General features: G+C 36.5%; 1 protein-coding gene across 1 annotated transcript; it reads left to right on the forward strand.

The window, feature by feature from the left end:
• The first annotated feature begins 3,265 nt into the window (after window positions 1-3,265).
• Window positions 3,266-12,755, forward strand: LOC126755908 (glutathione S-transferase 1). The gene is made up of 6 exons (XM_050468632.1): window positions 3,266-3,544; window positions 3,618-3,666; window positions 3,733-3,794; window positions 9,145-9,286; window positions 12,202-12,398; window positions 12,476-12,755. Exons 1-6 carry the CDS (start codon window positions 3,447-3,449, stop codon window positions 12,630-12,632), a joined length of 705 nt encoding a protein of 234 aa, XP_050324589.1. The 5' UTR covers window positions 3,266-3,446; the 3' UTR covers window positions 12,633-12,755.
• Window positions 12,756-14,335: the final 1,580 nt, after the last annotated feature.

Consider the following 14,335-nt stretch of genomic DNA (forward strand, 5'->3'; position numbering starts at 1 on the left):
CGTGTTAGCGCGTGAAATGAGCTTTCCATAAAGGTATAGCATGACCCGATGCGACGAATAAAACTAGAACTACGCGCTTTCAGCGCCAACTAGCGAAAGTACCGCAAGACTTTTTTGACAACCTAATATATATACAAGTATGGTTGGCAAAGTTGCGGCATTTAGAAACCTTTCAGTGACGACAAAAGGTTAGCGTATGTTTTCCTTTTTCTTTATTCAAATTTACACCAGCGCGCCAGTCATTCTTCCTTTTCGCTGTTTGGCGCCAATTGGAGATTCCAGGTGTAGTCCGGTCCTTCTCCACCTGGTCTTTCCAAAGGAATGGAAGTCTTCCTCTTCCTCTGCTTCCCACGGCGGGGACAGCTCATCGTTCCATCGAATCCGATATTCGCCGTTTCCAATGCGCAAAGGATCATGATCTTTCGCAGAACCTTTCTCTCGAAAACTCGTAACGTCGACTGATCAGTTGTTGTCACCGTCCATGCCTCTGCAACATATAGCAAGACGGAAATAATGACTGACTTATAGTTTGGTGTTCGATTGTCGAGAGAGGGCTTTACTTCTCAATTGCCAACTCGGTCCAAAGTAGCACCTGTTGGCAAGAGTTATTCTGCGTTGGATTTCGAGGCTGACATTGTTGTTAGTGTTAATGCTGGTTCCAAGATAGACGAAATTATCTATGACTTCTAAGTTATATCTGTCAACAGTGGCCTGTGAGTCAAGTCTTACCCTCGTGCTTCGCTTCGTTATCCTGTCCCGAAATAACAGAACTAATGGTGGGGTTGTTGAGGCCATTGATATCAATATTATAGACGTACGCCAGTAGCTGTACATTTTTATAGAAGATTGTACCTTCTCTATTCAGTTTTGCAGCTCGAATTTATTTCTTCAGGAGTACATTGAAGAAGTCACATGGAGGGGATTCGCCTTGTCTGAAACCTCCTTTGGTATCGAATGGCTCGGAGAGGTCCTTTCTGATCCTGATGATAAGTTTTGCGGGGGTACCAAATTCAGACATAGCGTAGCATAAAAGTAGCCCTTTTTCCTGCTGCTAAAAGCAGTTTTGAAATCGACGAAGGGGTGGTGTGTGTCGATCCTCTTTTCACGGGTCTTTTCCAAAATTTGGCGAATGGTGAATATCTAGTCGGTTGTTGATTTTGCACGTCCAAAGTCGACAGTGGGCTTTCAAACAATACCCTCGATAGAACCATATATGTGATGTGAGAAGCCAGATAAATATCTTGCACAACGATAATTCTTCAAGATAAGCGAATGAGCCTATTGCTACCCAGAACCCTGCCTTATGCTAGCGGGGATAATAGGGGACCTTGGCATGCCGCTTAATTCGTGTTTGACAAAAGTTTGAATAGGTTTTTACTATTCGTTTATGTAATGTAACCAAATATTAAGTGACAATTTAGAGTTGGCAAAATATGTATTCCAATAATATCGACTAAACTAGAGTAGGCATCGATTAGAATGAATGGAATGTGAGTTTTCGAGTAGTTTTGAGCAAAAACTGGTTATCAATGTGATTTCACGTGGTTCCCGAATATTCAAATTTCGGAATACTTTTTGTACAAACCTCGTATAATGTCGTTAATTTTTTAAAATATTCACAGTTTTTTAAATTTATTTTTAAATCAAATTCTATTATAACGGAACTTTTAATGTTCTTTCAATTTGAAAGAAAATAAGCAAAGAAAGCGAACATTTTGTGCTATTATAATTTTAAATGTTTAAAGCCGGGTCATATTTTTTGGTGTTAGTAAAAATTTATATTAAAAATTTTTGCGAAAGAATACAATATTCGTTATTCAATGAAACCATGATGAATTACAATAATATTTTTATATATAAAGCAAACTAATCTATAAAAATCCCTATATCTGCTTCATTAGTGCTGTTGGGAGTTACATACCGATATCTATATTTGATATTGCCGACATAATGCTAATGGATATTTTATTTTTGCTTCATTGAAATGCGATATATTTTAATAAATATAACGGATATAGTTACATTAGAGGTTTGATAATCAACTGGAAAGTTGCAAATCACTATTTTAGGTACATGTGGACTTGGAGAAGTATTAACTCGATTATAACCAGTTTCGGTGCAATGGCAGACAATTATCATGGCTTACAAATTGACCGATATACCATATATGGCATGAAGTCAATAGGGAGTTCGAAAATTTTTGGATTAAGAATATGGGCTAAGGACCTGTGGACCTAATTTTTTACCCAAGGGCACATTATTCTCAAGAAAAGATGCTATATGAATTCATTAATATATTCACAAGATTAGCCGATATTTTCGGTATAAAGTCAGGCACAGCGGTCCAATTTGCTGTCTGGAGGCTTGAAAGTGTAAGGTGATTTCGACAATCTTTGAGTAAAGGTGGCGTACTGCACTATTTGGAAAGGTTTGTCCCGATGTATTCACAAAAGCTTGGTTTATATAATGTAAATTAAAAAAAATCTGATGGAGTTTAAAATTTTGTTATATGGAAAATAGGAGTGTTTGTAGTATTATTTCTTCCGTTCCTATATTGTAAGATAAGACAAATAGTTCCTGGAATGTGAGATTTCACCTCAGAAACGGCGCTAACATGTCCGTTGGTAAATCTTTTATACAGATTTACATGCAACCCTTGCGTGTTTTCTTTATAGATGGTTAAACAAACATCCGCAATTTTTTTCGACCCTTTGATTTTCAACAATTTTAGATGTCACAAACAACCATTAGGCGAACAAATATATAATACTAGAAGTAGAACCAAGGGAAGTGGGTTTTAGTGTGGACTCTTTGATGTACTTTTGGACGTTCCATCGCCTCATAATGTCTTCTGAATTTAATTCCAGTAGCTACAATAAATCGCTCATACGCCCCAGCCACCAAAGAAATTAAAAATTTTATATTTATACACTTGCAACATGTTGCTACAAAGTATAATAGTTTCGTTCACCTAACGGTTGTTTGTATAAAAATTGTCGAGTTAACTAAATTTTCTTTTCCGAAAAGTGACCATAATATTTCTATATAAATTATAATTTTATAGTAAATCACTTATGAGTTTTCAAATTAACGGTTACAATTTTACGTGGGTGTCCGAATAGCGTAAGCACTACAGTGGCTAACCAACTGTTTTACAAATTAAATCACACAGTTTGCACACATACAGGGAAACATACATAATTAGAACATTATATTTATGTAGGTGTACATTTGATTTCGTATGTGCGTGTTGTTATTTTGCTGCATCTTGTTCTCGATTTATTTTTGTAACCACAACAACAAAATTAAGAGCGCTATCAGCTGTTTACTATTTGGTCAGCTATTCCTGTTAGTCCGCGAGTGGAAGTGGTATAAATAAGGACAAACATTTCGATTTCATTGAATTCTAGAAAGTGTTCGAAAGCAAAGCAAACCAAAACAAGTGCATGATGTCCAAGCCAAAATTGTATTATTCACTATTTAGCCCGCCGGCCCGGGCTTGTATGCTAACCGCCGAGTTAATTGGACTCGATTTGGAATTGATGTGAGTTTTACATTAAATTAATGTTTCCTAGTGCCGTGTGTGTAATGGGTATTTAACAATTTGTTATTGACAGGTTAGTGAATATGGCGGCGAAACAGCATCTCACACCGGAATATCTGGCGGTAAGTGGTTGCCATGGTTTACTGTAATTTTCTTGTGTATTAATTCCTTTTATGAAATTGTTTTAGCTAAATCCGCAGCATCAAATACCTGTGTTCGTGGAAGAGGACAATGAGGTCTTCATAGACAGGTAATGAAAGAAATTTGGAAAATTTTAAAAACATACATATATGCGTATTCTCTTACATAAGCACACATTTGTATGTTGTTTATAATGTACATATGTACGTGACATAGGCGCATACAATATAAAGCGAAATATTATTCGCTGCCATGCGCACGGCTGGATAGATTGCGGTTTATTTTTTGCAAACACAACACAAAAACAAAATAACAAAGCGAAAATTTCTAAACTTTTTCAAAACAATTTACTTTTTTTATAATTTTTATATGTCAATGCCTGGTCGAATAGCACTGTCCAACAGCATTTTTGGAACAGAATAGCGACCCTATAATTCTGAAAGGGTATGTTGAGTAGATCATGTTTGTAGAACAAACTTATGGTCCAGCACGTCTGAGTTTTTTTTTACAGTGGGTCAAACTTTTCATTTTTTGGTCGAAGGGAGCATTATACTATATGAAAAAAATGTTGTAAGTTAATGTCTGAGAGAATTCTTATGGTAAGAGTTGTATTGTGGAATTGTATGAGGATTATTTTTGTGGAAGATCTTAACCCTCTATGGTTTCTTTATGGGTCCTTTTGACCCTTTTTTCGAGAAAATCAAAAAATATCCTTTAAAAAAGGACATTTAAGGATTAAAATATTTTACGAAAATGTTTGGCGGAAAATTTCAGTGGGGTCACCAAAGACACCATTGTTGTAAATAAAGCTCTTTACGATTGATAAAAAAATTATAATTTTGTTTTAATAGTGGTTTATTATAGTATGTACATATTTATTTTTTTGCTTCAGCAGTAGTAGGACAATGGATTAAAGATTAAACTTAATATGCTTTCCTGTATTTAGCTTGACGTGATACGATACGTATTCAGCAAGCATTACACTTTGGGATTTCCCTTTGAATCTTTCTTCCAATACCTTTATATCCTGATGAAACCTTTCACCGTGTTCATCTGAAACCGCTCCAAGGTTTTCTTTAAAAAAATTGAGATGAGAGTGCAGAAAATGCAGCTTTAGTGACATCTTAACGCCAATATTGTTAAAACCGATTAGCATGCTTTCAATATTTTCTGCATAGTTTTGTGCTTTTGAGTTTCCAAGGAATTCTGATATAACCAGCTGCATAAAGTCAAATGCTGTCTTTTGCATATCCGACAGATGACCATAAAATTCTTCATCTTGTAATAATTTTCTTATATCGGGTCCAACGAGCATTCCTAGAAAAGGTAGTTTACATTAAATGAAATAAATTATTTTTTAAAACCGTATTTTACCTTCTTTTAATTTTGCTGCAGATAATCTGGGGAAAATTGTTTGAATGCGTTTGAAAGCATATCCTTGTGTATTTAAGCTTTTAATAAAATTTTTCACCACGCCCAACTTAATATGCAGCGGTGGAAGTATGACCTTATCTTTTGGGACAAGAGATTCATGGATTACATTTAAGTCACCAATAATATTTTCTTTACGTTCTTCGAAATATTTAATATGATAATGGCTGCTGGTAGCACGTGAATCCCATTTACAAAGAAAGCATATATTTTGTGTATCCTGTTTGCATTTTATCAATATTGCAATAATTTTGAAGTCTGCGCATACTTCCCATTTATATTTATAGTATTCAATTTTATTTAAGAGATTTGAAATATTTGCGGTGCAACCGGTATTGATGGATGCTGATTTCCATTGTGCAGTAAAACTGCTTTTAAGCTGTGTTTCGAACTATCTATAAATAGTCGCCAAGCGGAAGAGTCCAGTGGAAGCTTTAGATATCTTAGAACCTCTTCAATACTGCAACAGTATACAACTTCTTCTTTTTTTAAAATAGCTTTCCAAATCGGCGTATCTTTTTCTTGGCGATGTAACTTTTACATCGGCTTTTATCAAATTCCTGTTTTTCAATCTGGAACATAATATTTCAGCTTTCTCTTTTGTTAATCCTAAATCTCTTACAAGATCTTCAAAATAAGCTTGGTCTATCAAATTAGGACATATGTTTAAACAACCAGGAGGAAAGTAACTTATATCTGATATGTTTTCAACCGCCGCTGTTATTTCTGTATTGGCGTCCAGTCATATTGGCAAAAATGTATAATTGAAGTTTGAGGCTACGGAACACCTTCACAGCGCACCACCTGGTAAAATGACATTATTTGTTTTCGTATGTCATTATCGCGTAGTGCATATTGGCTTCTACCAAATTTGTAATTTACGCAGAAATAGCATGTATCTGATTTGTGATTTTCAGGTTCAATCCATAAATAAATTTTAAAATGGCAGCTTAGTATATATTTATCAGGTCAAAAATGACCACTTTGCATGTAGTACATACAGTTTTGGTATCCAAGCTTCACATAAAAATCGTATTCCAAAGAAAAGAAAATATGGTTCTTCAATTGTAGGGAATATCTTTCTTCTGCTTTGAAGGTGCAAAATGTCCACAAATAAAACAAAACCAATCTCTTAATTTGCAAACAGAATCCGCCATGCTTATTTAAGCTTTAATTGTTCTTTTTTTATATTAATTTTTGTAAAAATCACACCCGATATGTACTGCTTAGTAAGTCAATTATGCTTAATTTTATCACAACTGATTTTTAAGTCACAGCCGACTAGACGCGAGAAGTCAGTGTTTGGCCCGGCCGAACTTGACGACGTTTTCACCGACTTTGTATATGTTGGCGTGTAATTTTTTATCAATCGTAAAGAGCTTTATTTACAACAATGGTGTCTTTGGTGACCCCCACTGAAATTTTCCGCCAAACATTTTCGTAGAATATTTTAATCCTTAAATGTCCTTTTTTAAAGCTGATATTTTTACGATTTGTCTGGAAAATACAGTCAAATTGACCCATAAAGAAACCAGTTAGAGGGTTAAGATCTTCCACAAAAATAATCCTCATACTGGATTTTGTTGAATACAACTCTGACATAATGTCACTCTGGACAACTTTTTTTTCATCTCACAGCCTTGGCCAAAAATTATTACAAAAGCAAATGACAATGGTTGGAACTATGCGCAAACAAAAAGGTCTATTCCTCAAAAGCTACTTTCAGAAAAGTTCCACGATATGAATCAACTTTTGCTTTCACTCCTGATACACTCGTTTCGTATATCAGTCATACAACAAATGTACAGTTGTTATGAGCACATTGTATCACGCACCTAATTTTGGGAATGAGTCGAAAAATTTTTCCGAAATCATCTCTTTTTATAATCAAAGAATGGAGGCGTGGACACGGTTGACAAAATGTTGAGTTGTTACTCTTGCAAACGTAAAAATAATCGTTGGACTATGGCGGTATTTTCCAACATAATCGATATTTCTGCTTTGAATTCGTATATTTTGTATAAAGATATTGATCCGAATTGGAAGAAAACTCAAAAGCACACAAAACGTAAATGTTTCCTGCATGAGTTAGCAATTTCATTGGCAAAGCCCAATTGGAAAAACGAAAAAAAGGTCAAATAACGAATTATTTTTGACCTGCTTTCCACCTGTTTTCCCAGAATATTCATGACATCCTGGTATAATGATGCATTGTTTCATCAAAAAAACGTTAACGTGACGCCGTTTTTCGAAAAAATCAAGTGATTTTGGAACCAATCTTGCTTTCACTTTTCTTAGGCCCTAATGATGTTTCGAAATGGTGTTCACCGGTATTCTAACGATGCCAGATCTCTGACTGTTAATAGTCGACTCTCAACGACAGACATTCCTTTAATATTTGCATAGATTGATTCATAACACATAAACATGTAATTACATTAATTATATTTGCCTGAAATTTATCAATAAAAGTAAATGAATTAAAACTTTAAAGTAATAACTACTTTTTTCCTATGAACTGAAGTATGTATCAAAATTGATACATAGCTGGAATTATGAAGTTTTTTTAAAGCTCGATCTACGGTTAAAGCACTTCATGCACTTCAGAAAGACAACCATATACTAAACACTTATGATTATTTTGATGTGACATTTGGCACATATGTCACTGAGAGTCAAACCAACCTAGGAAGAAAATAGTATTGCGACGAATGGGTTTTCGTGCGAAAAATAAAAAAGTCTTACTATTTTTTGCCCACATCAGCATATACATACATATGTACATAACGTTGTTCAGGCGCACGTTTTTCCATGATGAAATGCCAACCAATACTGAACAAAAATATCATGACAGCTTGACACGACTCATGCGCGATCTGTCAAAAAAAAATATTGAAAAAAGTACATCTACTTGGATCACCCGTTAAATGCGAGTTTTGACAATTTTTACTTGTCTGACGAATTTGTTAAAGGCTTTAGAGATTTGTAAACAGAAAGTTCTTAAAATACTTCCAATTTATTGAAAATAGTAGCATACATTTAGGGCCCACAACCCCTATACTATTTGCATATTAACTTCAAATTTCTTATAAGCGAAAAATTAAAGACGTCATCATACATTTCAAACAAAGAACTTTCATATTGAATCATTCTCGAAACTAAATGACATGATCATATTTTTTCCGTTCAAAAGTTGATAATGGTGTGTTGTTGTTTTTATTATTTATACCCAGCACAAAGTATATTCAGGGGTCTTGTTGAAACTGATAGTTGTCGAAATTAGAATTGAAATCGATATTGAGATATTTTTAGTTTGATATTCGAAACAGAAATTGTATCAGTTTTGTGTGTCACAGAATCAGAAACAAATCAAGAAGATAGTCGCTGACATACTTCAAATGTGAGTTAAGAAAGTAATTAATTTTATTGTTATGAATTAACTTGTCTTTGTTTCTAAAGTGAAAAGCATAAAAATATAACTTAAAATTCCATAATTGTTAAGTTATTGGAAAAAATCCTGATTTTAGGAGAATTTACGAAACGTAATAAACATTATTTACCACCATATGTTAATACGAACGTCTTTATTCATTCGATAATGTAATACAAATCAATAAAGTGGACATGGAAATACATGCAAGCATACAAGTTAATGCAAGCTCGATTTCAGATACGATTCCTCTGGTGCATCAAGTGAATTATTGTGATCCCTCATATCTTCCTTTTAATTTCCTCGCTGCCTTCTTCTTTTCGAAGTTATTTTCGAAATTATTTGTGACTGCCTCTGATACAATAATTGAAATATTAAACTATAATTTACATTATCTGACGGCATTTAGTAGCTTACCTACTTTGTTCACATTTGTTCAGTAAAACTTGGGTTTCCCAAACTTTTTTATTATATTAATATGCACAAAACTCACCTTTCCAACTTTATTTAAATAAACTTTTACTAAATCGTAATGACTAATATTTTTTTTTATTTATTTTCTTTACACACCTCTTTGTATATATGTATAACTACATAGCCATGCGATTATGGCTTACATGATATCTAAATATGGTAAAAACGATAATATGTATCCCAAGGATTTAAAGAAACGGGCACGCGTCGATCATATGCTTCATTTTGAAAATGGCGTACTCTTTCAAGTAATCAAAGATATGGTGGTAAGTATATTAATAAAATGTCATATACTGGGTAATTAACAGTATTGCATACTTTTTTCGGACACTTGGTAAATTCTATTTCTTAATTTACAGTATATAACCTGTTGTCTGCCTTAATATACGTTCTCAAGTGAACATATTAATCTAGAATTTCAGATTCCATTCGAAAATGGGAACTCTGATTTTCTTCTTTCTGTAGTTGGGTATGACAAACTAGCTAAATCAGACAATTTTCAGGCTAGATAGTAGAAAACTTTGAAATACATATATGTACACTTACGATCCAATTGATTTACTTGATTTACTACTTCTTTATTGGCGGGGATACCGCTTACGTGGTTACAGCCTTTTCAGTGTAGCCAGGTCTTTCTCCATCTGGTCTTCTCAACGGAGTGGAGGTCTTCCTCTTTCTCTGCTTCCCCCATCGGTTGTTACTGCGTCGAATACCTAGCCAGCGTAGCACCTGTCTCGTAATTCGTTGAACTATTTCAATGTCGTCGTATACATCGTTCCATTGAATGCGGTATTCGCCGTTGCCTATGCGCAAAGGACTATAAATCTTTTGCAGAACCTTTCTCTCGAAAACTCGTAATGCCGACTCATCAAATGTTGTCATCGTCCATACATCTGCACCTTATAGCAGGACGGAAATTATGAGTGACTTATAGAGTTTGATTTTTGTTCGTCGAGAGTGGACTTTATTTCTCAATTGCCTACTCAGTTCGAATTCGAATCGGCAATAGTTATTCTGCGTTGGATTTTGAGTCTGTGCTGTGTGGCTTTCGTACTATAAAAAGCAGCTTTGAAAGCGACGAAGAGATGATGTTTGCCGATCCTCTTTTCACGGGTCTTTTCCAAGATTTGGCGCATGGTGAATATCTGGTTAGTTGTTGATTTTCCAGACCTAAAGCCGCATTTATATGGTCCAATCAGTAAAGAAGAATCGACACACACCACCTCTTCGTCGATTTCAAAGCTGCTTTCGACAGCACGAAAAGGAGCTGCCTTTATGCCGCGATGTCTGAATTTGGTATCACCGCAAAATTAATACGGCTGTGTAAACTGACGTTGAGCAACACGAAAAGCTCCGTCAGGATCGGGAAGGACCTCTTCGAGCCGTTCGAGGCTTCAGACAAGGCGACTCCCTATCGTGCGACTTCTTCAATCTGCTGCTGGAGAAAATAATTCGAGCTGCAGAACTTCTTTTTATAGAGTGTACAGCTGCTGGCGTATGCCGATGATATTGATATCATTGGCCTCAACACCCGCGCCGTTAGTTCTGCATTCTCCAGACTGGACAAGGAAGCAAAGCAAATGGGTGTGGCAGTGAATGAGGGCAAGACGAAATATCTCCTGCCATCAAACAAACAGTCGTCGCATTCGCGACTTGGCTCTCACGTCACTGTTGACAACTGTCAATGTGTTTTACGTGGGATCCTGCTTGCGAAAGCTTAACTCCACGGTGCTCAAAAGCACAACGGATCAATACAATGCGTCCATCAGCGCCCTGAAAATTGGGTAACAATATTCAGTACCAATTGGCAGTGCGGTAAGGACACACTAACCACCTTGGTAGGGCTCGAGGCCCATCTAAAACCTCTGCCGTACTTTGGGTCCGGCACCCGGTTGCAATGCAACTCCACATTCGACTGACAAAGTCAGTTCTTCCCGCGATTTGGGTTTTAACCACAGCCACCACGAATCTCCACAAAGGGCCAAACCCAATGAGCAGACTGGAGCGAACTCCAGGGGCTACTGCTCCCCGTGGTACCAGGTTAAAGTCTTTGGTATGACCTTGTAGCCGAGGCTACGACCAGTTGAGCCTCCATACAGCCCTGGACTGGTGGCCAGGATCTTAGTCGCCTCTTACGACAGGCATGCCTTACCGCGGGTATATTCGGTTTCCCCTCGAACCCGGAGGGGTCCCCCCGTACCTGCAGGGGGAGTCACTGTTGACAGTCATAACTTTAAAGTTGTAGATAGTTTGCATATTTGGGAACCAGCACAAACACCACCCAACAATGTCAGCCTGGAAATCCAACGCAGGATAACTCTTGCCAACAGGTGCTACTTCCGACTGAGTAGGTAATTGAAAAGTAAAGTCCTCTGCTATATGGTGCAGAGGCTTGGACAATGACAACAACTGATGAGTCGACGTTGCGAGTTTTCGAGAAAAAGGTTCTGCGAAAAGTTTATGGTCCTTTGCGCATTGGCCATGGTGCGAATATACGACGTCATTGACATAGTTCAGCGAATTAAAAAACAGCGGCTACGCTGGCTAGGTCATGTTGTCCGGATGGACGAAAACACTCCAGCTCTGAAAGTATTCGACGCAGTACCCGCCGGGGGAAGCATAGGAAGAGGAAGACCTCCGCTCCGTTGGAAGCGCCACGTAGCGAAAAGAAGAAACGACTGGCGTGCTGTTGTTAACTCGGCTATAATCGTGTAAGCGGTGTCTACGCCAGTAAAGAAGAAGAAGATTCAGTTTGTTGACGGTGGACATAAATGTACACAAATCATCAATTTTTATCAAAAACAATAAAAAATCTGTACAAATGAATTTTAAAATATAGAAGATCTTGCTCTGTAGTAAACGGGTACCAGTAAGGGGAGAATCCGTCTCTCGGTTGCCATAAATAATACTGATTTCTAGCAACTCTGTCAAGCTTCAAATAATAAGAGAGATATGTATCTTATCTTATTATTGGTTGCTAGTTGTGATAGTTCCGCTTATTGTCAGATAAACGATTTCGATTATAAACACTTAAATATGTGTCTCAAAATATTTATCATTATCACTTGTGCTTAAAATGTTTGGGTATCTCTGAATCAAGCTAGATAAATGAAGACAATATGTATATAATATTTATATGTATTTTAATAATAATTTTATTTTTAAATTACTTCACTTATAGCGTCGCAATATCTACGGAGGCGAAGGCGAATTTAACAAGATAACTCTAGATCTCTGCGACAATGCTTATACTTTTCTGGAGGCCTTCCTTGGTAAAAGTAATTTCTTTGCTAACAGCGAAACACTCACCATTGCCGATGTCTCCATCAATACGACGCTAGTTTCGCTCGATATGCTCATACCAGTCGATAAGAATCGGTAAGAGATACTCGTCACACAGTATAACACACACTTTTACTTATTTTTTATCACTTCAATTACACTCGTTCGCATAGATTCCCGCGACTTCAAGCTTGGATGGAGCGCATGAAAGTTTTGTTGCCCTCATATGAAGAGGTGAATCTTAAAGGTGCGAAGGTGCTGTGCGACCGCATAAGGAATTGCATGCGAGAGAACAAAGTCAAAACGGAGAGCAATACTGAATATGACTAGACATTTGTACATACATACATATATGCATACGTTATGTATAAGTGTTCACTTATAAATTAATATTATGCCCCACTCGAATTTATTGTTCAACTCTTCTTCTAAATATATATTAATAAATATTTATTTTTGTAGTTAAATACATATATAAAGTAATGCAAAAATTTATTGTGCAAGGGCAGTCTTGCAAAAATAATTAATTTTTTAGCGAAATTCAAATTTATTATTCGACCTAGTTGTCATCGGGGCGAAGCAGCAATTAGTGATCCTCGAACACTTCACTTACATTCTTATAGCATGATTGACGTTTTGAATCAAAGTAGGCTACAGTCTCGGGTATTTCTTTAAAGCGACCATTTCTTGAGTTCTGTGTACAGAAAAATGTCACTGGCATACAGATAATGTAAATAAATACCGAAGTAATTCAAAGCAAATTTGCCACCGTTTTCATTATTTTGAGCCAAAGTTGGGAAAAGGCCTTCGGTGGTAATTGTTTGTCGGCAAGTGTTTTTGATTGGTACAAATTATTCAAAAAGGATCGAGAACGCATTGACGACGAACTACGTCCAGGACGGCCAGCAACATCAACTGATGATCAACACGTCAATCTAATAAAGGTATTGGTGCTTGAGAATCGACGTCTAACAGTAAGAGATCTTACTAGCATCGTTGGAATATCGGAAAGATCAGTGAAAAACATTTTGTAAAATCATTCGTGCTTAAGAAAAGTGAGAACACGATTGGTTCCAAAATCACAATCCGGGATATCATGAAACGTATTATTACTGGCGATGAGTCTTGGATCTATGCTTAAGACCCGGAAACAGACGACTAAAAATCGTGACAAAGGTGAGACGAAGCCGAAAAAACCACGTCAGAGCAGGTCAAAAATCAAGGTTATGTTGAATTTTCTTCGATTATAGAGGTGTGGTGCACTCCGAACTCCTTCCGACCGGCCAAACTATCAACAAGGAATACTATTTGAGTGTTATACGTCGTTTGCGTGAAGCTATTCGTAAAAGGAGGCCGAAATTATGGGGCGACAACTCCTGGTTTTGCACCACCATAATGCACCGTCACTTACCTCATTGATTCTTCGTGAAGTTCGCCAACTTTCAACCAATATCGTGCCACAATCACCGTATTCGCCGGATTCAACTCCGTGTGACTTCTGGCTGTTCAGCAAACTCAAAGAACCGCATCGGGGAATCCGTTTCGAGTCAATTTAAGACAACTATTCCGTAAATTGACTTTAACAACTGTTTCGAGGACTGGAAAAAACGTTGACACAAGTGTATTTAAGCCCTGGGGGTATTACTTTGAGGGTGGCGGCATAGATTTTGAAGAACAAATTAAAATTTTAAAATTATGAACAAAGTCTTACTATTTTTTGCTCATAGTCGTATTCGCGAACTAGTCCCTCAGTTTTTGAGATATGGATCTAATTGCACACTTCCTTTTCTACCAAAGAAGCTGTTCATTTGTCGGCTATATCTGATCATTATAGCAAAAAGCTGCCATACAAAGTGAACTATCAAAATCAAGTTCTTGTATGGAAAACTTTTTTATTTGTTGAAATATCTTCACGAAATTTGACATGTATTATTTTCCAAAGCAACGCTAAGATAACTGAAGAAATTTTAAAGATCGGATCTCTATAGCATATGGCCTTAAAAACTTCTTCTTCTTCTTTACTGGCGCAGACT

The sequence above is a fragment of the Bactrocera neohumeralis genome, chromosome 4 (genome assembly GCF_024586455.1).
Source record: "Bactrocera neohumeralis isolate Rockhampton chromosome 4, APGP_CSIRO_Bneo_wtdbg2-racon-allhic-juicebox.fasta_v2, whole genome shotgun sequence".
Lineage (NCBI taxonomy): Eukaryota > Metazoa > Arthropoda > Insecta > Diptera > Tephritidae > Bactrocera > Bactrocera neohumeralis.

Excerpts from the sequence above, each read along its gene's own strand:
- LOC126755908 (XM_050468632.1), top strand. The coding sequence starts at position 3,447 with ATGATGTCCAAGCCAAAATTGTATTATTCACTATTTAGCCCGCCGGCC. Across the intron at positions 3,545-3,617 it reads GGACTCGATTTGGAATTGAT|GTTAGTGAATATGGCGGCGA; the intron begins GTGAGTTTTACA and ends TGTTATTGACAG. Across the intron at positions 3,667-3,732 it reads TCACACCGGAATATCTGGCG|CTAAATCCGCAGCATCAAAT; the intron begins GTAAGTGGTTGC and ends AAATTGTTTTAG.